Here is a 24,091-nt window from a genome sequence, read left to right on the forward strand (position 1 = left end):
GCTGACAGTTGGTTACATTTGGGTGCTTGGATTGGGGGTATTTTTTTTTTTCTAGATACGAAATAGCCTCCAATGTGCTTATAATACTTACATAATGACAAGGTTTTAAAGGAGTCACTGAATGCAAAAACTGCTTGTCAAATCTGAACCCTCCACACACCCAGGTATGGGTCCCACCCTGTGCAAAAACCAGAGACTGAGTCCACAAGGCGGCTTTACCTCCGGTTGAGTCAACATCCTCCTCAAACACCTTCTCCATCTTGGCCATGGGTAGCTGGGTAAACAGTTGAGACTCACGTTGGCTAAGAGTGATGGATGACGCTGGGAAGCTAAGAACCTCCTCGCTCTTCTGGAATCCACCTGGGGCGGGTGCCTGGAACAAACATGACTACAAGAACCAGGGACTGAGAAGGTTGATCTCCTGAGCTGAACATTTCTAAGCACATCATATTGAAAGAGAGACTCTGGGGAAGGACAGGGTATGAAGGGTTATAGTGAGGCCGTCAAATAAATCCTAACCACTTTAGACCTAAGAAGACCAAGAAAGATCTAGATTGCCTCTCCTGACTTTGGGGAGTTCACTACTGTTTCCGTTTTGCAGATGCCATGACTGAGGCTCGGCGGGGTTAGTGGACAGAGCCAGGTCTCTCACTTCACTCATACCAGGACTCCAATTTGTAACGCTTCTGTTCAGTGACTATATTGTTTCAATCTTCAGTGCTCAGAATTCAAGACCTCGAGGAATCCAGCTGCATCTGCCCCAGCCAATTTGATTTGGTCCTGAGCATCCCAGACACCTGCCTGGGTCAGGGTCAGATCAGATCGTCTGCACGCACACCAGGGCTCTAGCAGACACCCCTGATGGGGGGCCTTCAGCTTCCTCCTCCCACTTGCTTCCCCAAGTCCCCACATAGCTGATCCCACCCCTTCAGTCCTCAACAATGAATGCCTCTTCTCTGCAGGACTCATTTTGACAAGCTAGCCCAATGCTTCAGGTCACAAAAGGCTTAGGTCATCAAAGGCCGTTTCCCCCAAAAGACTCCAAGAGTGGACAATTAACCGCTGAGTGTGTGTTGTTCACTGAAATGCACTGTTTTGGGTCTTGGGCTTTCAAGAAGCCTGGTTTGGTTCAAAAAGCCAAAAGACAAGGTGTAAATTAGATGGCTCATTCTCCCTACACCAACCCTACCAAACGAGCAAACGTGCTCATCCTCCTGTGTAATTCCATTCATTCCCTCATGGTCTACACACATTTGTTGAGTGCCAGGCACCTGGAAACACGAGCGAACAGAGTAAAAGACCTGTTTTCGTGGAGCCCAACCAATGAGCTCGTTAATACTCCTACAGCCACACAGGCCCTATATTAGATATCTCAGCACTATCTTTGGCTCGTCCCTTCTCCTATACGTTTGTACTGTCCCCCGTTCTTACTGTGATTCTTCTCCTACACCTAAGTCCTCCTCCCCCACATCCCTGGCTTATCCCAGACACTGGCCTTGTGCTGGGACAAGTACAAGGATGTCCCCTAACTGGGACAAGAGTTTGGCCTTCCTTTCCAATCCACCTGCCAACACTGGCATCAGTCGTCTTTCTGGAAGGCAGAGCTGATTATGACTTTACTCCTGGCTCTGACACTTTCCAGGCAACCACTACCACCACCCTCTGCTGAGTGTGCCATTCAAAGCCCTTTGCATTGTAGCCCTGACCGGTCTTTCTAGTTTCGATGCACACACCATGGTCCAGGCACACCAACTGCTTCCCACCATCCCCAGACACAACAAACAATCTACTTTTACTCACATGTTCCCTCTATGCAACGCAGACCATCTCCCCTGGATATGAACTCCTACTCATTGTTCAAAGCCTGGCTCAAATGACACCTCTTCCAAGGAGTTTTTCCACAGCTTTCAGGTGACATTCATCACTGCCACCTCCACGCTCCCAAACTGTTCCTCTCTGCCATGCATGCATGATGCTTTGCATGTCTGTCTGTCTGACCATGCAGACAGCAAGGTGTGATGGGAAACACACGGCTGTAGCGTCCCAGAGCTCTGGGTTCAAATTCTGCCTGACTCTCCACTTCCCAGCTAATTTATCTCAGGCAGATCACATCACTTCTCTGAGCCACACACCTCTCATCAGCAAAACGGATCTGCAGTGCCCAACGTGCAGGGCTGTGGTGAGATCTAAACGGCCCCCAAACGTCTTGGAAGGCTCAGCAAACTGTAGTTACACAAGAAATGACAGCTCCTATTATTACTCCTGTCTCACAGTGAGCTCTTTGAAGGCAAGGGCCTATTTAATTTATCTTAATTTAATCTTAATTCGTACTAATTATCTCCCTATTCCCCAGCCCCAAGCATACAATAGATGCTAAATACTTATCTGGCTTGATAGTAATTTGTACGGCCTATTCCACCGTTGCCACAACTTGGCTGGACAAAAGGAAGGATAGTCCATATAGAGCCTGAATTGGTAGCCTCAGATCTGTTGCATTTGGCCAATACAACCCTTTTAAAAGGGAAAACAAGCCTGCAGCAGTGGCCAGGTAAGTTACCTACATGGCCTTGTGAATATCGGAGTTTGCTACCCTGGTGCCGAGATCGGTAACTGGTAGACCTCTGTGCTGATGAGCAATGTCTGGGCGGTTCTGGAACACCCCTCCCCTTTATCAACCTCTGATGGTCTTCTTACCTTTTGAGACTGAGAGTTCTCTCTTAAGTCCTCAGAAGACACTGGCTTTGACCTAGAATAAGGAATCATGGTCACTTTAACTTTGTAAGACTATGTGGGGGGCTGACCTAGCCAGGTCACAAGAGGGTGGAAAAGGAGTCAGGGCCAGGGTGGAAGGTGCTGCCTTGTACCCATAGACACCCCCAGCACACATTTGGTGAGCATCCCTTTCCCCACGGGAGCTTCTCCGGCAGGAAGCTGTTCCCAAGCTTATGCCTGCAAGCTTTCTTTCCCCTGATGGGAATGAGTCATCTTATTGAAGCTCTACGGTTTCCCAAGTGAGTGCCAGAGGGTTTCTAAAGCAGGCCACACTTTCCAGAGGGAGAAGGGGCTTGGGAGGCCTGCAGTTAGACCATGTAGACTAACTACAATTTACATGTCAGGAAGACAAGCTCCAGGGATGGGCATCTGTCCAAAGGGTCAAACATGCTCTGGAGGTAGGGAGGGATTAGGATGGCCCCGCTTGCCACTGCATGTACCCCCCCGTCCCCCATCTGCCCTCCAGTATGCCTGGACACAGGACTTCTTTGGGAGAATGGACAGAACTCTCCTCACTGCAACATGGGCTCACACGAGCGTGTGGGTGCTGTCCAGTCCAGAGTTCCGCTCCGAAAATATGAAGGGCGTATTTCCACAAGGTCAGTGGCTCCTCCATGTATGATGGGAGAGAGCACTTTGTTAGGATTATTAGAGTGTCAGTCTGCCTCGCCAGCTAGACTCGAAGAGCACTTTAGGATGGCAGGGGAATGAACGGCCAGGAAAGAGTCAAGCCGCAGACATGCTCAGGGGACACAGCTCAAGAGCCAGCCTGGCTTGACAAAGGGCTCTGGGGGCTGAGGGGAAGGGAGGCATAGTGGGAGGGAAGAGAGAAAAGAAAAATGGAAGCAGAATGCAGAACCCGCAGTATTTCACCAGGGAGTCTGAGCAGGATGAGGGGCAATTGTGGAAATTCATCAGCGTACGTGGAGGGAAGATTGAAGACTGGCCAACAGAGTCCCAACCTAAACTGTGTTGGCGACAACTCAGATTTAAAAACCAAAGGAGAGATAACAGCCAAAGGAAAGGAGATGTGGAAGCCAAGAACCAGGGTAACTGAGGGAAATGCCAGGAACATTTCCAGGAAAGGAAGCAAATAGGGAAAGTGGCTTCATGCCAATGACGTTGGGCTGTCCAATTAGAAATGAAAAACAAATACCTGGAGATATGAGGCCTGAAACTGAGAATCGGCTACACTTAAGGGATAGAAAGAGGAGGGGAAACACACAAAAGACAGGAGGAAGGGATGCCACAGACGGGACCAAGATGGTAAGAAAAAGACAAGGCCACTGAACAGGGCCATTTAAAGGTCACCAAGGAAAAAAGCTGCAGAAGTGTATTTAGAAGTCCACTTCTGTCAAGAATATTAGGTATGTATATGTTGGCACATGCACAGAAAGAGAGCCTGGAAAAATATACTCCAAATTTAATGGTGGTCATCTCTGGCAGGTGGGTTATGGACGATTTCTGTAGTCTAAATCATGCATTTCTCTATTTTTAATTCAAAAAATTTCACAGCAATCTTTAGGATTTACTGCAGTGGAGTGGGTCAAGTGGTGGATAGTGATTTACGTGACTCATCTGTGAAAGACCACTGGAGTGGAGTAGGAGTGGCTGCTGCAGCATTTTTGATAGTGACAAAAAAATAAGGTGAATGGCTATGGAAGAGGCATGGCTGAGTAAATCCATACACCTGCGCTCAGAACATGCCCAACGTATTCACAAGGATGAATCTGGCCTTCAGCAGACAACCAGCAGGGATTTCCAAACAACTACCCTTAACAGTTATGGGACCGAGGGCAAAAGAACAAATATAGGTCCACATAGCAAGTCTTTTTAAGTGCTTATAAATCAAGTTACTGTACTACCTTCATAACAACCTGGCAAACCTGGTTCAAATTTAGAATTCTTCCTCAAGAAACTAAAAATAGAACTACCCTACAACCCAGCAATTGTACTATTAGGTGTTTACCCAAAGGATACAAAAATATAGATTCAAAGAGATACATGCACCCTAATGTTTATAGCAGCATTATCAACAATAACCAAACTATGGAGAGAGCCCAAATGTCCATTCACTGATGAATAAAGATGTGTGTGTGTGTGTATATATATATTTATAGATATACATACATACATACATACATACAACAGAATATTACTCAGCCATCAAAAAGAATGAAATCTTACCATTTGCAATGACATGGATGGAGCTAGAATGTATCATGCTAAGTAAAATAAGTCAATCAGAGAAAGACAAATACCATATGGTAACATTCATATCTGGAATTAAAGAAACAAGACAGACCAACATATGGGAAGGGGGAGAGAAGAGAGGGAAACAAACCACAAGAGACTCTTAATGATAGAGAACAAACTATGGGTTGAGAGGGAGGGTGGGTGGGAGATGGGCTAGATGGATGACGGGCATTAAGGAGAGCATTTGTTGTGATGATGAGCATGGGGTGTTGTATGTAAGTGATGAATCACTGAATTCTACTCCTGAAACCAAAATTGCACTGTATGTTAACTAAAATTTAAATTAAAAAAAAAAAAATTAGAATTCTTTAACTCCTCAGCTAAGTGCCAGAATTTGGCCATGTGGAGACAGTCAGCCTCCAAGACCTCTGTGCACCTGCCATGCCCAACCCATCCTGACAAGGGGCTTCTGCATGGTGGCATGCAGCCCACATGCAGGCCACACCTCACCACTACTGCTCCACAGTTACCTTAAACCTAGGGGGCTGCCTTCAAAAGTGATGCACTGGGGAACAGGCCCACAAAGAATCAGATTCAAAGCACTTTGGGCAGAGAATTCCAGTATTTAGAGCTAGGGGGCTGGGGGGGCTCTAAGGGCCATGAATAGGTCCACTGGTAAAATGTGAACATTTGAAATCTGAACACTATCTATATTCTTAGATAATGACCAAGTTAATGTTGTTTCCTGCTTTTGACTACTGTACTGTGGTTATAAAAGAGAATGTCCTTGTTCTTAGGAACTACACATTTGAGTATAGTATAAGGGGCACAGTGTAATTTATTCTCAAATGTTCAACAAACATATACAATGATAAAGCAAAATGTTCACAGTCTAGACAAAGGGGGAGTTCTTGATACCATTCTTCTAACTATTTAAATATTTTTAATTATTTCAAATTACTAAAAGTTTCATTAAGAGAAAAGTATGTGTCTGGCCAAAACACACTGTTCTGTTTATGTCTGTGGACGGAAACAAGGGAAAAACACTGGTTGAAGGCAAGAGACCTCGAAGAGAAAAGGTCAAGGGTAAGACTAAGAAGCAGAGAGAAGTACTAGTCCTCTAATACTGGAGGAAGAAAAATCGAGATGGAGAATTTTCTATTTGGAATTAGAGAACAGCTATGATCAGGAAAAGCTATCCCCACAACTACGCCCTCACAGTTACCTGTTCTAGGGCAAGTGGCGGGGTGGGGCACGGCACACGCCTGGAAACGAAGAGAGGATGGAGTAGCCACTAGGGGAGGGAAGGGAAGAGAAACATTGGTTTGCTGAATTCGTTTTTAATTCATAGGGGCAGAGGCACCTGGGCAGCTCAGCCAGTTGGGTTGAGTGTCTGACTCTTAATTTCTGCTTAGGTCATGATCCCAGGGTTGTGGGATCAAGCCCTGCATCGGGCTCCACATCGAGCATGGAGCCTGTTTGGGATTCTCTCTCTCTCCCTCTGTCCCTTTCCCCTGCTCATGCTCTAAAAAAAAAAAATCATAGGGGCAGATGACTTAAGGCCAAAAGCAGTTACAGCTGCCCTGGAAACAGCTAGGAGATGCCCTCTTGTTCAGCTTTCAGTTGCTGGCAAACGCATCTTAGGGCCCAGGTGTCCAATCTTTGGGAGACAACTTCAGTCCCAAACCCTCACTCACCCTGACCCAATTTGTTCTCCCCAGGTAACCTTGCTGGCTATTTTTGACAGAGGTATATTGGTTTTCGACTTCCATTTCAACTGAGACATCTTGGCAGCTGTCCCTGAGTCCAAAGTAGCTCCTCTATGAAGTCATCATGGAACTCCGAGGGCTTCCACCTGACTCCACCAGAGTCAGATGGCCACGTTTAGAAAGAACCAGGAAGAGGAGACCATTCCATGTACAGAACACGAAATGGAACATCAGACTCCATCCCACAAACCATACCACACAGCCATCTGTCATCCAATGTGAGACATTCTTTTTATTGATAAAGTTGAACTTACAGCAATGACAGAAGCTACAGCACACACAGCCAGGATGAGCATGAGTACAAAATGACCCATAGGACATACAGGACAGTGCCCACCTGTCACAGAAACTGTGGAAAACGCCAGGGAGCCTGATGATCAAGCAGGATTCACCAAAACCAAAAGGCCAACTGACCCCCACAGTTGGGACACTGGAAGGCACAGCAGCTCTCTACGCTGTCCTCTGCATGAGCTCCAGTGCTTTGGAAAGAGGAAGGCCACAAGGGCATTGTGGATGGGGGTCCTACAGTCAGCCTGAGAGAGGCCTGGACGAGATGCAGCAGTGTTCAATCTTGGTCCAGGGCACAACACAGCAGGGTGGCTCGGCCAAAGGTAGATCTCGTGGGAAGATTCCACCCAGGGACATGGATGCCAGGTTTAAAGATACCCAGCTAAATCGCATTTCATTACCGAGATGTTACCAAAATGTTACTTTACCACCAAACCAGATCTTCTCCCGAGACCTACACCACAAAGATAACACCAACAGACAAAAAGTCTGCTCCCATTTCATCAATAATGGAAACACAATTTTGTCACAACAGAGAACATCAAAAGTAAAGTGGTTCAATGAAAGGTCATAAAAGGTGCACGAGGTCTTTAAAATCAGAGTTTTATTGAATTAGATATTAATAAACTAAAAGGATTTATTGAAGAAAAAAAAAAACATGGCTAATGCCCCCACATTTAACTGCTTCCCACTCATTTTGGGGGGAATTTTCATTTTCCAGTCCAATGTCCCATTTCTACTCACAGTAGCTCCTGCACTTACCAATGTTTCCATATGGGACTAAAATATGCTAAATTTTGTCATAATAAATATATTTCTCCTTCCCTGGGAAGAAACAGGAGAAAAATGGAGAATATTAAGATGAATTTCTCTTTTTAGGTAAAGAAAGTTCAGAAAACTTCTACCTAAAAAGAGTAAAAATATGATCATCAGTAACTCAGGTTAAACAAAAGACCACACAAAACAAAGCAAAACCCAAAAAACCAAAAACAGAAATGGGAAGGAAGATGTTTAGAAGTAAAATCTTCTAGATCAATCTCTGCACAAAAACGAATTCTGGAAAAAGCTACCTGAGACTAGCTCGGGCATCCCCCGCCAATCCGAAGGAGACGGTGGTTCCCTACGGCAGAGATGCCAGGGTGCTGCCGGAAGGAGCAACTCCCGGGCCACCAGGGCTGCGGTGACGGACGCAAGAACCCGCTGCAGGGGTGGTACCTCTGCTCCACTGAGTAGCGGTGTCAACACCGTCCTTCCAGCTCTACCACTGTAGAGCTTCAAGACATCAAAACCTGTGTCCTAATTATGTGTGTCAATTATTCCTCGACAGACTTTAAAACAAACAAAAACTTGTTTTCTTCTCTGCTTTATATAATTTGTCAACAATTTTCAGATACAACCTGATATCCAAGGAGAGAGGCTTTTCCTTTTCGAACGTGAATAAACGAGAGGGAAGTCAGTGACTGCTGGAACTGGAGGGGACCCTGAAGATTAGTATCAAGTTCAAGATCACACCTTAATTGAGGTCAACAACTCTACCCACTCGCATGACATTCAAAACCATGCTCTTCCTCTCCACACCAGTGCCAAACTCAGGTTCAAATGCCAGAGACTTCAAAGTACCATGATGCAAGAAAAAAGGCAGATTCTCAATGTGGTTCAGTAACTACTTACCCTCCTCCCCCAAAAAAGAAAAACACTCCTTAAAGACGGGGGGGGGGGGGGGGGTGGAGAGAATATTAAGTCACAGAATTAAAAATTCTTAGGAAAATTGTTTTAATTATTTTTATTTCATTCGACATTATTTCTTCTCTCAGCCTTTAAAATTAATAGGGAGGGAGGTGCACACAGAAGCAAGCTGGGATAGCCTAGAGTTACCTGTAAAAAACACAGTTTATTCCATTCGACCATGCAGGATTTAAATTTCAAACTAAAAACAGCACTCATATATAATCATACGTTTTAACTCTCACATCATTTTGTAGAAAAACATAAAATACAAAAAAAAAAAAAAAGGCAGATATTGGGTTAGAAACCTTTAGAATGCTAAAATCCAAACGACCGTGAGGTGTGACAGACCTTAAAACCACTAGAACTACTTCAAAATCTATCAACGGCCCCAATGCAAGAAATGCAAATACGAACACGATAAAACAACTGCCAAGACAGCGACAGAGGAAAGGAACCTGAAGGCAACTCATGCCCGACTAGGATGAGCCATGGCAGGTCCTGGGTGTGGGCTGTTTAGATTCTTGTACTACACAGGGCGATTCAGGGACAGGCACACAGCAGTCCCCCTTCATCCACGGTTCCCTCTCTGCAGCCCCCGCCACCCACAGTCAACTGCGCCCTCCTCCTGACATACCCCCAGAAGGTCAACAGTAGCCTAATGCTACGTCACAGCCTCTGCGTCGTCCCCCTGACTTCATTTCACCACGTGGGCAGTTCATCATCTCACATCGTCACCAGAAGGGTAAGTACGGTACACAAAGACACTCTGAGACCACATACCTTTAACTTTTATTACAGCATACTTTTCCAACTGTTCTCTTACCAGTTGTTGCTAATCTCTTACTGTGCCTAGTTTGTAAATTATTCCATCATAAGTATACCTGTACAGGAAAAAAACATAGTATACATGGGGATCAGTACTAGCCACGGTTTCAGGCAGCCCCTGGGGTCTTGGAAATGCATCCTCTGAGGACAAGGAGGGACCTGCTGTATTACTGGCAAAGCTCTTCCTGCAGCTTGCAGTCAAACACGTGTTGTTGAACCACTTATTACTTCTGTCAAAGCTCCTTCTTTTAGAGTCAAAACTTGCATTAAAACACAGAAGTTGTACACTTTAGAATTTCATTGTCAGTGAGATTTTTTTCAAGATTTCACATGCTGAAGACATCCAGATGGTCAACAGGCACATGAAAAGATGCTCAACGTCGCTCCTCATCAGGGAAATACAAATCAAAACCACACTCAGATACCACCTCACACCAGTCAGAGTGGCCAAAATGAGCAAATCAGGAGACTACAGATGTTGGAGAGGATGTGGAGAAACGGGAACCCTCTTGCACTGTTGGTGGGAATGCAAACTGGTGCAGCTGCTCTGGAAAACAGTGTAGAGGTTCCTCAAAAAATTAAAAATAGATCTACCCTATGTCCCAGCAATAGCACTGCTAGGAACTTACCCAAGGGATACAGGAGTACTGATGCACAGGGGCACTTGTACCCCAATGTTTATAGCAGCACTCTCAACGATAGCCAAATTATGGGAAGAGCCTAAATGTCCATCAACTGATGAATGGATAAAGCAATTGTGGTTTATATACACAATGGAATACTACGTGGCAATGAGAAAGAATGAAATATGGCCTTTTGTAGCAACGTGAATGGAACTGGAAAGTATTATGCTAATTGAAATAAGTCATACAGAGAAAGACAGATACCATATGTTTTCATTCTTATGTGGATCCTGAGAAACTTAACAGAAGGCCATGGGGAAGGAGAAGGAAAAAAAAAAAAGAGAAAGGGAGGGAGGGAGCCAAACCATAAGAGACTCTTGAAAACTGAGAACAATCTGAGGGTTGATGGGGGGTGGGAGGGAGGGGTGGGTGGGTGATGGGTATTGAGGAGGGCACCTGTTGGGATGAGCACTGGGTGTTGTATGGAAACCAATTTGACAATAAATTTCATATTTAAAAAAAATAATTTCACATGCAAAATGTAGGCAGCTGATGCTGAGAAACATTGTGCTTTTCTCTGAACAAATCCTATCCTTCTCCTGATGAAAACTGGACTCCAGGGGCAATATCTGCCGGAACTTAGGCATTCTTCCATTCTTTTCTGCTCCAGTACCCTATCAGCTTTTTACGGACCTAAGTTAACTCTCTCGTGGCCCAGAAGAGATCTTGGGGAAACCATCCTTGCTCCACTCCTCACTGAGCCAGTGGAAAGCTCTGCTCTGCAGACCCGGGACGCAGGGCCCTGGAGAAGGGCTGTGGTCTCTCAGCTCCTGGTCCCTGGCCTCCTGGCCAAAGCACTGACTCCCTCATTCATTTTGGTAAAGGTCAGAGAAGGACTCTAGCCACACACTCCCTTTATATATTCAGTCTACCCACTTGTATGCTTGATCTTGGACTTAACTTTAATAGTCTACCCTGCAATTTGTGAATCATCCATTAAGGCTGAATCTTAGAAACTCACCTCTGCCCCCACTGGAAACTAGTAAGAACCATCCAGCTCTGTTAGAACTTAACGCAGATGGGCTGAATCACACCCACCAACTTCCCGAATCTCATTCTACAACCAGAACTGAAAGTTAAAGACATCAGTAAATGTAGTAAATTCTTCTTCCTCCTCGTTCCTCATACCTGCATCCAGCCTATCCCCACCAACAATTCCTGCAGACTGGGAAAAACATTCAAAATAAACCAGGAAAAAGGAGGATTTTTTTTTTTTTTTAATTTTTAAAGACAGACATCAGACAGAACTGCAAACCAGTGACATCACTTAATCTCTCTCGATACCATCTACAAAGTTCTAAGCTTTGGCAGCTAACCTGGTTTGCTTACAAACAGTCACAGGACAAAGATTTGCCTCTCCCTACCTGCAGAAACTGGTCTGTGCAGGCTATTTTCATTTTACATTTCAGAACCTCAAAGCCTCCAGTATAAATACAGGTTATTTAGATTTTAATTTTTATGGTCCTGACTTAAAGGTCTTGGATTAAGGGGCCTAAAAAAGCCAACTCTAAGGGTAGACCTGCTTATCTACATAACCAGTTTAACGACACTACCCTAACCACCTCAACTGAGCGCCTCTGTGTTCCAAGGACTAAGATAACATTTCTTTCCAATTCAGATTTGGCCAAAAGGGAAACAGACCTACAACAGTTGTAACTGCGTAACAATCCGGCTGAAGTCATCTGGGTTAATGGTTCTAACCACAGACAAGCTGCATGTGTTAAGTACAGAATCCCTCCATGGACTTTCTTTCAGACAAAAGACCCTGTACTCGGTTATATCCTCAAATGTTAAAACAGTAAGAAAAAATCAAGTATCAGAACTAAATATGAACTCATCTGATCTTAAAATTTTATAACTGCAATGTGTGAATTCGAAAGTATGACACAGTCCTAATTCTAAGTCAACACTGACCACAGGCTTGGGTTCAATGTGGTTCAACTTCCACTCTCTCTGCTGACACTGGTCAGATTTGGGTCACCCACACGCTACCTAGCAAGCTAATCTGATTAGGTTCATCAGGCTTAAAGCCTAGGTTTTGTTTGTGGACTGTGGTGAACTGGGGTCAACATCACAAAAGGAGCTCCTCATACCAAACCTTATAAAATCCTTACAGAAAAACTTCTCTAGAGTCACTCTGATTATAGCAAAAGAGAAGTGCTTCCTTTCCCAAACCACATTACATTCTAGAGAGTACACCTTGAAGAAAATACAAGTTTTTTAAATCCATGAATCTGAATGACTGAATCACCGAATGTTTATTTAAAAGAAAATAGTGAAATGTGTGTTTAGACTTCACTGTCACTTGGGGAAAACAGGATCAAAATCACTGTCTGAAAACCTAAAGGAGCTGGACTCCTCAATACCACCACCAAGCTGAACAAGAAACAGTGAAAGAACTTGTTACTTATTTTACAAAGTATTCCAAGCCTATCTTAAGCAATGCCCTCCTGGATTTTCAGGATACAAAAACCCTCTCCAAGCTTTTCTCATCTAAAAATTCTAGAGAATGTGAGCTGGAGCTGAAGAACCTATGTAGGGCTTTCCTAGGTTGGGGCTGCTTTTTCTGTCCGCTCACTCTGATCCCAACAAGAGGCCGGTGAGGGAGGCATTTCGGCCAACCTCATCATCCCCATTGTGCAGGTCAGAACAAGAGAGATCCATTAACTCAGAAGTCACAAAGCTAAGAGGGCCTGCAAGGACTCAAACCTGATGTTCCCCCCTGTCAGAATTAGACTTGAACTTGCAGGCACATACGTAAGGCCAAAGTGCAAGTCTGAGGGCTGCATCAAACCCGGGTCACCTGAGGTACACAGTAAGATTTTCAGTCTTCCAACTCAGAATTTCTGGAGATGGACTTTAGAAACACGTTATGTCAGCCAAGTTTCTCAGATGATTCTGAAGCCCATCCGTTTGAGGACCACCAGCCTGAGTGAATCCTAAATGCAAATCCAGCCAGAGGACCCGTCTGTTTACCTATCCTCAAACAACACAGAACTTGCCAAGCAGACCAAGCAGCTTATTCAAGTTAACTGCACCAGTGACCTAAGCTGAACCAGTCAGATCAAAGGACTTCATAGGCCTCAGCCGAAAGAACGAGGTCAAAAGACTTAGGTCAGAGGTGCAGGCAGTAGCAGCTTCACTCCTTCCAGGGTAACTTCTCAGTGCACCTTACCCAACGGTATCTTCACAAACTCTAAGCATGCCTGGAGGCATCTTCTTGTAGATTACCAACACAGGGGGTATCAAATTCCTTCTGAAGGCGCATACTCTTAACTTCTAGAGGAAGTAATATGGATTTAACCCTACGCAAAATCATCAAGTTGGGTTTACAGAGCATCCATGATTGTGGCAGGCACCCTAAAGACCACACAGAAAATTACCTCCTACCCATTTCTTTCATACTGAAAATGGCAGCAAGTCTCCTTCTGAACTCACTTCTTCTGGCACAGAATTTTTAAAAAGGAGGGAAAAATGATGACAATTTCAGGTTATTTCATAGATTCAGACTGTGTCCACTGCCTTTGAAACATACTTTCAGGGGGGGAAAAAGTTATCTCCCCATGGTATCCAGCAAGCACTATCCAACAGTACGTTTCTCAGGTGGAATCCGCCTGAAAAGACTTCAAGGCAGATGGGCCAAGCCTTGGACTTCTCAAAAAACCTGTCACAGTAACATGAGAATGTCTAACAGCAGGAAGCCGAGAAATGTAATGTCAAGAACAGAGAAAAAAGGAACAGGCTTAGAAATAAGCACATTTGAAAAAAACAGTGAAAGATTTGAAAAGATCAGTCCAAATTTAAGAAAGAAGAACTGGCCCCTTACCATTTGAACCGAAAAGAATATACCCAGGGCAAGACAAACTTCAGAAGACATGACACTCTTGAAATACAGAATTTTATTTAGAAACTGTTTAAAGTAGAAAAAAACCCTGTCAAGAAAGACCAGGTGGAAAATGGGTTCCCAATAAAATGGAATTTTAGGGCAACAAAAGTCTAAAAGGCCACAAAAGAGAAATAGCACCACTGTTATTTGAACAATGGCTAGTTACTTGCATTTTTTGGCATTGTTAATCACTGAATCTGGGTTTTCCTCTGAATCCCACACAGAGCATGCACTACACAACAATTTTATCATAAAATATCTGCTTTCTACACACATTTTAGGACAAGCTACCACCAGAAACAAATCAATACAAATACATCAGGGGCTGAACAATCTCAGTAGTGGGTGACACACATTTTGCAGAATTCTGCCAAACAAAGGAACTGAATAGGCTAGGGGTAAAGCAAATGAGGAAGAGTTAAGGAATGAAATATTTTAAATATTAATAATTAATTCAGACACGGTACTGTATTTTCTGCAAAAGAAAATTAACATTTAGTAACACGCTAACGAATTTTATCTCCAAAGAGATTAGTGCACTGGCAAAGTATTCCGATAACAGTGGAGGGCTGTGGACAGCAGGTACCAAGAACACCCAGCCTTGCAGAGCCCAAGGTAGCGACGGCCTTCACTGGTCACTCCCTTTGCCAGAGGTCCAGAAAGAACTTGCAGCGTGACCACCTGCCTGCTGAACTTACACTCTAAGCAGCAAACTTTAAGGAGCCAAAGAGGAGTCCCCAGTGGGCAAGGGGAGCAGAGAAGAGAAACATGTTCAATGTAAACTTAAAAGACAGTAAAATGGGACACGACCCCCATTCAAATCCCAGAGATGTGGGCAAGTCCCCAAAAGTAGTTGTTAGATTTAAAAACTGGACACACCTCATTTCCCAAAAAACATAATACATAGAAATTTCAGGGATAACTGGAAAAATCGTCAGAGAAATGTTCACTGAAATTGAAGCTCTACAACTCAAACATGTCAGGGCTGAAACACACCCTCTGTTCGTCCAGGCAACAATGCCTCTTGCTTCTCAGGGCAGGGATACAACTGGTCAAGGACACCAAATGGCTTTACAGAGCAACTTTTTAAACTTTCCTTCTGGGCCAAGGTGTAGGCCTTTGCAGATTCAAACAGCCCTGCAAGGCCTGTGAACAGCAGATACCAAAGGTCCAGAGGTCTGGCCCTTCCTTCCCAGACACAATGTCAAACACGTAAATCTGTCACGTTCCATTTTATATTTTGAAATATGGAAGCATATTTTAAATACTCTTAAGGCATTTATTTATTAAAACGTTCTCTGCCAAGATTTCACATTAGCTTAAAATTCAAATCAGTCTTTACATTTCTCTACTGAGGTCTCCACCTCAGTGCATTACATAAAAACACCTTCTCCAGCAATCAGTGTTACCAGCGTCCACACGGGGAGCCCCATGGTCGGCCTCTCTGCTCCCTAGGTGAGCCAGCTAGGTGTTAATACTGCTCCGCTACAAGGTGAAAGCTCCTAACTCAAACTCATTGGAAAAAGAGTGAAACTTCTGCAAAGTGCACTTTAAGAAGAGGTACTTTTTGCTCATGAAAAGAAACCAGTGAGTCCTCTAAGAATAATAAAAGGGAATATTTTACAGTTAAGCACATGATTTGGAGTGAAGAATTCGGATGTTGCTCTGCTGGTCCAGGCTGTTAATACTCTTCTTGCTCCTCCTGTGGGCCCCCTTCATCAGGGATCACAAAGCCTTCCTAAAATGGGGAAATGAGAGGGGAAAGCTATTACTCAGCACCAAGTGAACCATCAGTTTCTACTGTGGGGTCACTTTCCTCATACTGAAAGCCTCTCAAAGTCTACGGCTCTTCCTGTCTCTACCACACACTTGACATTTAATAGCACAAGGCCAGTGACCACTACTTTTCTTAGACAGTAGAAACAATCTCACAAAAGGCAAAAAAACTGAGCACAAATTTACTCTCAAAAGTTGATTTCTTGATTTTGGCGAAGATTTCACACATCAAGTTGTACTTAAATGTGTACGGTTCGTTATGTCAATTATACCTCAATAAGGTTGTTTTAAAAAAAAGAATATTTACCCTCTAAAATCCCTGAAGTCATGATGGAGTTCGATGTAACGCCATCTCCCGTCAATAAGCTGTCCCACAGCCTGCTTTTCCTTTCCGCATTCTTTTGATCACACTTAGGAACCACTCATGCAATTGCAGGTGCTGTGGGTTCACCCAAGACACTCACAATACCCACAAGAGCGGTAAGACTGACTCCACCTCAGTGGCATGGGAAAACAGCGATTCACGGCTCCCGCCTCACACCGGCTCCAGGCATTCTGGCATGTGACAATGGCTACACCACCACAAAAATCCGACTTCCCCTTCAACTACCATCTTTTTTTTTTTTTTTAAACTAAATCTCTACAGCTGAATTTACCTAAGATATGACACCACTAAAATAATACTCAGACTAGCCCAAGGACCCCTATATCTTCATCACCTCTGTTTTCATTAGCTGCCCAGAGCAAGCCCAGAATAAGGATTTATTGAACAAAGTATTTTTTTCATCATGTCTCGATCCCCCCCAAATTCACTCGATATGTTTAGAGAACAGCGTTAATGACAATACTAATATTACCTTATGTTCGTATACTGTTATACCATAAAACACTCAGATATACACTGCAGCTTGATCCTACAGACCTTGCTAGGTATGCAGATTTACACAAAAGTAAAGCCAGTCAACAGTGAACATAGCAAGATAGCAAATCCTAAATCTAGGGAAAATCAGTCTTCCATGATCAGCTAATGTGTCATGATTAATATCAGCAGCTTCGGTTGTGTAGTAATACACACGGATCCCAAGAAACTGGCCCATAAACTACTGGGAGGAAATGGGAACCAAGCACAAAGATACAATCTGACAGATGTGGGCAGGGAACATCGAAAAGGGGCCAGTACCTGGTTCCCAGGTCATGATAAAATGGAGCTAGCACCTCAGGCTGAGGGGTCCAAGCCGTAGGGGGTGGAGAGGGGATGGTGGCGTTATGAGCATTTTGTAGCACTCATCGCCTATCAGGGGCCATGAACTACAGAAGCAGGGCAAGCCAGCCACCTCCATGTCCTTTTCCTGACTCAAAGGCTCACAGACCTCAAGGCAGAGGCGGAGGTTGAGCAGAGGTGTTCTCTAGCTGACTCTGAGGGGTCAAAGTCCAAATCTTTTGATAATTGCTACGCTGGAACATACAAGCATCAGCACTGAGTCGGCTGACACCAACCAGATAAAATTTATTTTCTCTGGTGGCAAATGGCAAGAAAACATCCTCATGTCAACACGTACGTCTGTGGCGTAGAGAATGTCCACGATCCTCTGCAATACAGGGTTGTTCTCCCCCTCGTTCTCCTGGCAAATCAATTCAATGTTCCTTAGCTTTCCAAAGTAGAAATCTCTCTCTTTCTCCAAGTCTTCAACAGTAAGTTTCAATACGTTGACCTGCATAAGACATTGAAAAGGGTGAGATACTTGGCATTTATATACCAATAACATATCACACCACCTGCTAACCCAGAAGAAGAGGTGGCCTTCCATCAAACTCTTAACAGGGACAAACACCCACTTTAGTTTAATATCGGTTTTCTTCATCTCCAAAGAAATAATGTGGGCCTGTTCATGGCCATCTTGACTCTAACAACCCCAGGGAAAAGGCAGGCCACACCATGAAACATGAGGGAACTTCTCAGGGACTGAGAAAAGATCAAGGAGAAAAAAACGATGGGATCCAGAGACAAATACAGAAGCAGAGTCCACAACCCAGCAAAGCAAGGTGGCCAACAATCATAAACTGTGTGCTTATCAGGGCACTGGTCAGTCAAATCCAAGTCTTTCTGCATGTGAAGGTCAATGGAAAGAGACAGTCTGGTCCAGGGAATCAGGATAGAAATGGTGAGCCAGGAGGGGAAGACTAAAGATGACTACTGCTAGTCAAACACAGCTACAAGCGACAGAGGCCTGGGCATGGAAAACTCAATGGTTCTTACCGGGCTGCCGTATGTTGGGAACGGGGGAAGCGATCCATGACTCAAAAGAAGAGGAGAGGATCCTGGCACCTGTCTCTCTCCCAAGAGAGTTTCAAAAGGGAGACAGGACACGGAAGCAAGGGGCAGACCCACCATGTTCCACAGCTAGCTCCACTGAGCATCCCATCGGCTCACCATGCGTGCTGCAGAATCCTCCAGGCGCCCTGCTGAGGGGCTCTCATTCCCCCCAAAAGGCCCATGAAGAAATAAATTTCAGTGCTTAGGCCAGGTCTATCCAACCAAGAGCAATAAAAGTCATAACAACTCTCAGGGCCCTTTGCATGCTTGAAGCACGATACATATCTTCATTCCAGTGTATTCAAATCTATGACATGTGAATTTGATTTAACTCTCACGACATGAAAATTAAAAGGCATACCACGCAGCACAAAATCCTCACAGGACACACAGGCCGGGGCCACAGAGAAGGCCAAGCCAGGAAATCAAAGGTGCAGCTGCGGAGAACAATTGGGTAGCAAGGAATTCTGAGAGCCAGAAAGGCACTGCAGAAATCTAGTCCAACCTTCTGAACTGGCTGGAATCTGAAGCAAACCACTTCTTTAGCTTCCCCATGACCTCACAAAGCAGCCAGCTACAGTCAAAGGGATCAAGTCCTGTCCCAGGGTGGAAGAAAACTCCCCCTTCAGAAGCTGCCATCACGAAGCCTCCGGAGATGAGGAGCGGGTGACCAGAACCACCAGGACCATTCTGTCAATTACTTAATTTCAATGTTCATCATCAAAGGCCTGAACAGACCAACCCGAATCAAGGTTCTAAACAGTCTTTCACTCATCCTTTATCAACCACAGAAATCACTTTACTGCTGCTTGTTGCTTTCTTTAAACTATCAGCCCCAAAGCAGAACATGCTAGGGGATAGAAGGGCAAGAACTGACCAACCCCACCAGTAGGAAGCTGCCTTTAAATCCTCAGTTCCAAGATCCAAGAGCCAGGGAAGAGGCCTTCTAATCACATCAGTGACAGAGGATGAAAAGGAAGTCAAAATGGCTTCAAAAGGTATGCTATACTTTGGAGTCTACCACTCATGATTCACTAGTGCCTCACCCACAAACACACTCAAACCTCCTCAGGCCTACAAATCATCAAGGGCACCAGAACCCAGCCTTCTGGGCCCCACCTGTGGGGCCAACGCAGCATTCCTCCAGGATATCACTCAATAACTATGTATCCACAAGAAACACACACGAAATACTCAGTATACACTAACAAGTCACTGGCTTTCACTCCCCACTCCTCTAAATGCTTACTAATGAGGTTATTAAAACCCTGTGGCTAGTCATCAATGCCACTCTTAAACTTTCTCTTGTAGTAAAGTAATAGCCATAATCTAGGAAACCCAAGGAGAATGCTTTGGACCTACACTGGCCACTATGGTAGCTGGGGGCCACAAGTAGTTATTTGGGCACTTGAAATGTGGCCAATGCAATTGAGACCGGCTATAAATATTAAATACACACTGGATTTCAAAGACCTAGTACAGTCTTCAAACATAAAATATCTCATTGATAATTATTTGTAATGATTACATGTTAAAATGATAACACTTTGGATAGATTCGGTAATGGGTCATGAGAAGAAATTTCATGTGTTTCTTTTCACTTTTTTAAATGTAGCTACTAGAATATTTTAAATTATAGATACGCCTCACATTTCTGGTTTGCATTCTCCTTCTTTCGAACAGTGCTGCTTTGGACTCAACCAAAAGTAAATTTCTCCAGGATGCCTTAAGAAGGTGCAATCACTGCAGCTCTCCTAAGGAAATGAACACCACGAGGAAATCTGTGAAGAATACACTGTTGTCCTCTTATCGTAAGAAGCGCATCTTGCTCTATTTCCCATATCAGTCACGTTCCCCAGACCTCTACACCTTTATCAAGGGGCACAAATTCAAATACTTCCAAGGGCCAGACAGATCATGTCAATGAGCCAAGGGATCAGTGACAGAGTATCACAGGTAAGGACTCTGGCAACCTGGAGAAAATCTAAAAAATCCTTCACATTAAAAAAAAATTAAAATGGAAACCCCGTGCAAGCCAAAGTACTTCTGAGGCAGGCGTGAGGCAGCTGGCTCAAACCCCAGCGCAGGTCCCGTGACCTCCCCAGGCACACTGTCCTGGTCTGTGAGGCCTCACAGGACTAACACAAAAGTGCAAAAGTGAAACTGAAGCACTTGGGAGAGCAATGGCAAACCGCTCTCAAAACGTCAGCTATTTTTGTTTTTATCATTAACATCTGTATATTTCACCGAGACAATCGGGCTCCTGTGAACTTTTAAGAAAGACAATTCAGAATCTATTTCACTCTATCAAGACCACAGACAACAGCCATAATAATTACAATGGTCTCTTATCCACTGCCATTTTCCCCATTTATCCCAAACCCCACCCTAAGAACCTGACAGCACATCAGCTCATGTGGCCCGCTCAACTACCATGAGCAAAATATTAGCCCCACCTCACACAACACACAGTCAGTTCAGAGAGGTTAACTGACCCCAAGAAGTTAAATGGCAGAGTCAGGAAAATCCCCAAATGTATAGAACCCAAAGCCTGTGCCCCATCACACAGGACACAAGCTGAGTGAGCCAAGAGCAGCGGTCTCACAGAAGCTGCTGTGTCTTCTCCTACAGAGTACAAGATCAGCCCTGTGCTGGCCACCCAGCTTTGGCCTCAGCAACACTGCTTTTCTCTGAGATTGCTTCCTGTGTACATCCTTGCCTGAAAACCAACAGTTTCGGGGAAGTCTTTTTCTCCAGGACTTCTGTACTTCACAGTGACCACGCCCAGTGGGCACTCGAGGCAGCCACACTAATGGGGACGGTGACCCAGTCACCTTGACATTCCCATGGCACCTAGGAGCACAGGGCATGCAGAAATGGAAGACTGAAACAAAGCAAAACAAAACAAAATGAAACAAAACAAAACGAAATGAAACGAAACAAAAAACTGTGATCTCTTGGCAGGTTCTTACGTCCTGAACTCCAAGGAGCAGGGTTGGGGTCACGAGAGGTTCCAGGTCAAAGTGAGGTCACTGCCTCTAGGTTTTAAGACTTGGCTTTTAGGAAAGTGAAAGGATTCGATCTCAAACTCACAGGAATCACAGAGCATCCCTGACTTTAAAACTGGAATTAATCAAGAGAATCATCCAAAAGCAATTCAACAAACAAAACTCTACGGACTGGTGAGAAAACACGTAAAAGTCTAAACTCTGTTCAGATCCACAGAGACCTCTGACAAGTACCTTGAGAACATCTAACTAATCCTGAAGTATGCATTTCAAATCACTGAACTGATTAAGAACAAAAGAGCAACAGCGGGCTTTCCATACCAGTTCCACCGTAACTTGGATCTCTAGTGACCCAGGATTTCAGCAGAGAGCCCGTGCAGTCTTCTTTTAATTACTATTTAGAAAGGAACTCTCCTTCATCTTTTGTCAGAGCCAAAATTCAAGACACACTCTCTGAATCCCACAGAACCCTAACGGTTCCAGAAACCTTCAACAGGGCTCTAGCGTAGGGGTGGGTTTCCAAAGACATCAGTCTCCGTCACACTAACAGATCTTAGAAACGCCTGACCCCTCTCTTCCACCTCCTCCTGCACACTCTCAGTCCCCACACAGCACCCAAAGAGCTCACATGCCACGAGAACTGCTTCAGCAGGGGGGCGAGGCAGGTCTTTCTACAAGAGCACCGACAGCCCTCCCGTGGTCAGTGCTGCCAAGTGTCCGTCCCCCGAAGCGACTCCCGTCTTGGACAGAGGAGGTGCCTACCTGCTGCATCAATTCAGCTGCTTCGTCATCCCCGTTGCCCACACCAGGATTCTTTCGCACCACACCTGGGCCAGCCTTAGGGGTTGCAGTAGTTCTGTGGGTCGCAATGGGCCTCTGTGGAGCTGAGAGAGGAGCAGAGCTTTTTTTAAGAGGAGAAATTTCAAGACCAAAAGAACGGACGGGGCAAGAGGAGGCTGTGAACAACTGCCCTCCACAGCTGTGTAGTGAAGGGGCCCAACGTAGAGAGCCCAGCATGCAAGACAGCGCTCCCACGTTTGCCCAAGGTGGTTTTTATCCTGGCAGCAGAGTCAAGTACCGACTTTAGCCACCATCTTTGGTGCTGGGAATGAGTCCCTCTGTGAGGTCTTTCTTCCACTGGGGTTAAGAGGACTATCACCTGAAAGAGACACAGTCATTCTGACGCATACAGACGGTCCACCTTAACCTAGCTCCAACCAAATCCACTAACAGGGACAACTCCATGGAGCAAAGGCAAACTTCATGCCAGGAGTGAGCTCACAGCCCCAGCTGCTGTCAGGTGCCCAAGGTTCCCCATCTGGGAAGTCAGACGCCCTCTACCTGAGAACCTCAAGCTTCTTGGCTTGGGAAGGGGAGGGTGGTAGAGACTGCTGTTACCACTAATTACCTCAAAACCTGCACCTTGTTCACTTTTAGAAGGTGTTTAGGAGGGTTATGAGAGAAAAGCAGCACCCTGAGTAGGATTTACAGACTTCTCTGTAAGTAGAGCCAAAAAAGGTAGTGAAGTTAAAACATGGAAAGAGCAGTCAAGTTAAAACAATCAAGGATGGGCTACCTTGAGGTAAATTTATCACCCATGATTTTAATCATGTATTCAGCAACTATTTTGTAAAGCTGCACATTATGCCAGGCTTAAAAATATCTGATCTTCCTGATACCCCAAACTATTCAGTAACCATAAGGCCTTTCACCCACAAGTACAGGCATTCCTCTGGGTGATTTCTAGTCTGCGTTCATCCCCAAGATTGAATGCTTACTACAAGTCTCCACTTGCCTGTTACCAGCACCTGAAATACGAAATGCACAGGGTTACCTACACAGATCCCCACTCTAAGAAGCTAACACCCAGTATTTGAAGAAATCAGAACCTTCATACACTCTGATGGGAATGTAAAACGCTGCAGCCACTTGGAAAATAGGTGGTTCTGCAAAAGGTCAAACAGAGTAACCACATGACCCAAGAATTGTGTTCCACAAGTATATACCTTTGGATATATGCCAAGAGAAATGAAAACATAGGCCCACACAGAAACCTATATAGGGGTGTTCAAAGCAGCACTACTGATAACAGCTCAAGAGTGGAAGCAACCCAAATGATCATCAAGTGGTAAACAGATACATGGTACGTGGTACGGCCATACAATGCAGTATAACTTAGCCATTAAAAACCACCAAGTACTGCCACGTGCTACAACGTGGATGAATCTGGGAAACATGATGCTAAGTGAAAGAAGCCAGACACAAAGACCACATACTCTATGATCCTCTTTATGTGAAATGTCCAGAATGGGTAAATCCACAGACAAAGCAGATCAGTGGTTGCCTGGCATTGAGGGGAAGGGAAGAGCTAGGGGAAAACGGGAAGTGACGGCGACAGGGCATACACGAGGTTTCTTTTTGGGAGTAATAAAAATATTCTAAAATTGGATGTGGTGATAGTTGAACATATCTGTAGATATACTAAAAAGAACTCAATTGTCTATTTTAAATGGATGAATTGTACGGCAAATGAATCACATCTTAATAAAGCTGTATATCCATAAAGCTATGAAAATTAAGAGTACTCAATGTCCCTCTCTATCTACCAGATGGATCAGCCTCTCTCTCAAGGTACTATGGGATCTTAACTAATATTCTTGCTACCTTCTGGAAAAGGAGGAGTTAGCATTTGTAGAACACCTGCCCTGTCCCAAAGCGTATGTGTGTTTCATGAATACACTACAGGTTTTGGGAAACCTACCAGGCCAAAACCTTCTAGAGAAGGTCTCTAAAAACTGCCTCCCAGATTCTGCTGGCATCACAGCAAGCCAAAGCCACTCAGCAGC

The 24,091-nt window shown here is 44.6% G+C and overlaps 2 protein-coding genes across 10 annotated transcripts in view; both read right to left on the reverse strand.

The window, feature by feature from the left end:
• EFCAB8 (EF-hand calcium binding domain 8) overlaps positions 1 to 13,997 on the reverse strand; it is a 76,306-nt gene extending 62,309 nt beyond the window's left edge. For 4 of the 9 annotated variants that reach the window (XR_008289146.1, XM_053200076.1, XM_053200073.1 and 1 more), the window contains exons 1-3: positions 6,666 to 8,706; positions 2,695 to 2,746; positions 220 to 388 (exon numbers count right to left, since the gene is read on the reverse strand). Coding sequence is in view for 4 of the 9 variants with exons in the window: in XM_053200076.1 (XP_053056051.1) it covers positions 220 to 388; positions 2,695 to 2,746; positions 6,666 to 6,754 (310 nt within the window). In the remaining 5 variants the exon portion in view is untranslated. Of the gene's footprint in view, positions 1 to 219; positions 4,531 to 6,193; positions 6,502 to 6,665 lie in introns of those variants that run through there. The other 5 variants (XM_027069854.2, XM_053200077.1, XM_053200074.1 and 2 more) reach the window with 4 other exon arrangements.
• A 146-nt stretch (positions 13,998 to 14,143) lies between these two features.
• MAPRE1 (microtubule associated protein RP/EB family member 1) overlaps positions 14,144 to 24,091 on the reverse strand; it is a 30,572-nt gene continuing 20,624 nt past the window's right edge. Inside the window, exons 5-7 of the mRNA XM_027069855.2 lie at positions 22,008 to 22,129; positions 17,483 to 17,635; positions 14,144 to 15,885 (exon numbers count right to left, since the gene is read on the reverse strand). Of these exons, the coding sequence (XP_026925656.1) occupies positions 15,829 to 15,885; positions 17,483 to 17,635; positions 22,008 to 22,129 (332 nt within the window). The 3' untranslated portion in view covers positions 14,144 to 15,828. The remainder of the gene's footprint in view (positions 15,886 to 17,482; positions 17,636 to 22,007; positions 22,130 to 24,091) is intronic.

Source organism: Acinonyx jubatus, chromosome A3 (assembly GCF_027475565.1).
Source record: "Acinonyx jubatus isolate Ajub_Pintada_27869175 chromosome A3, VMU_Ajub_asm_v1.0, whole genome shotgun sequence".
NCBI classification, from domain to species: domain Eukaryota; kingdom Metazoa; phylum Chordata; class Mammalia; order Carnivora; family Felidae; genus Acinonyx; species Acinonyx jubatus.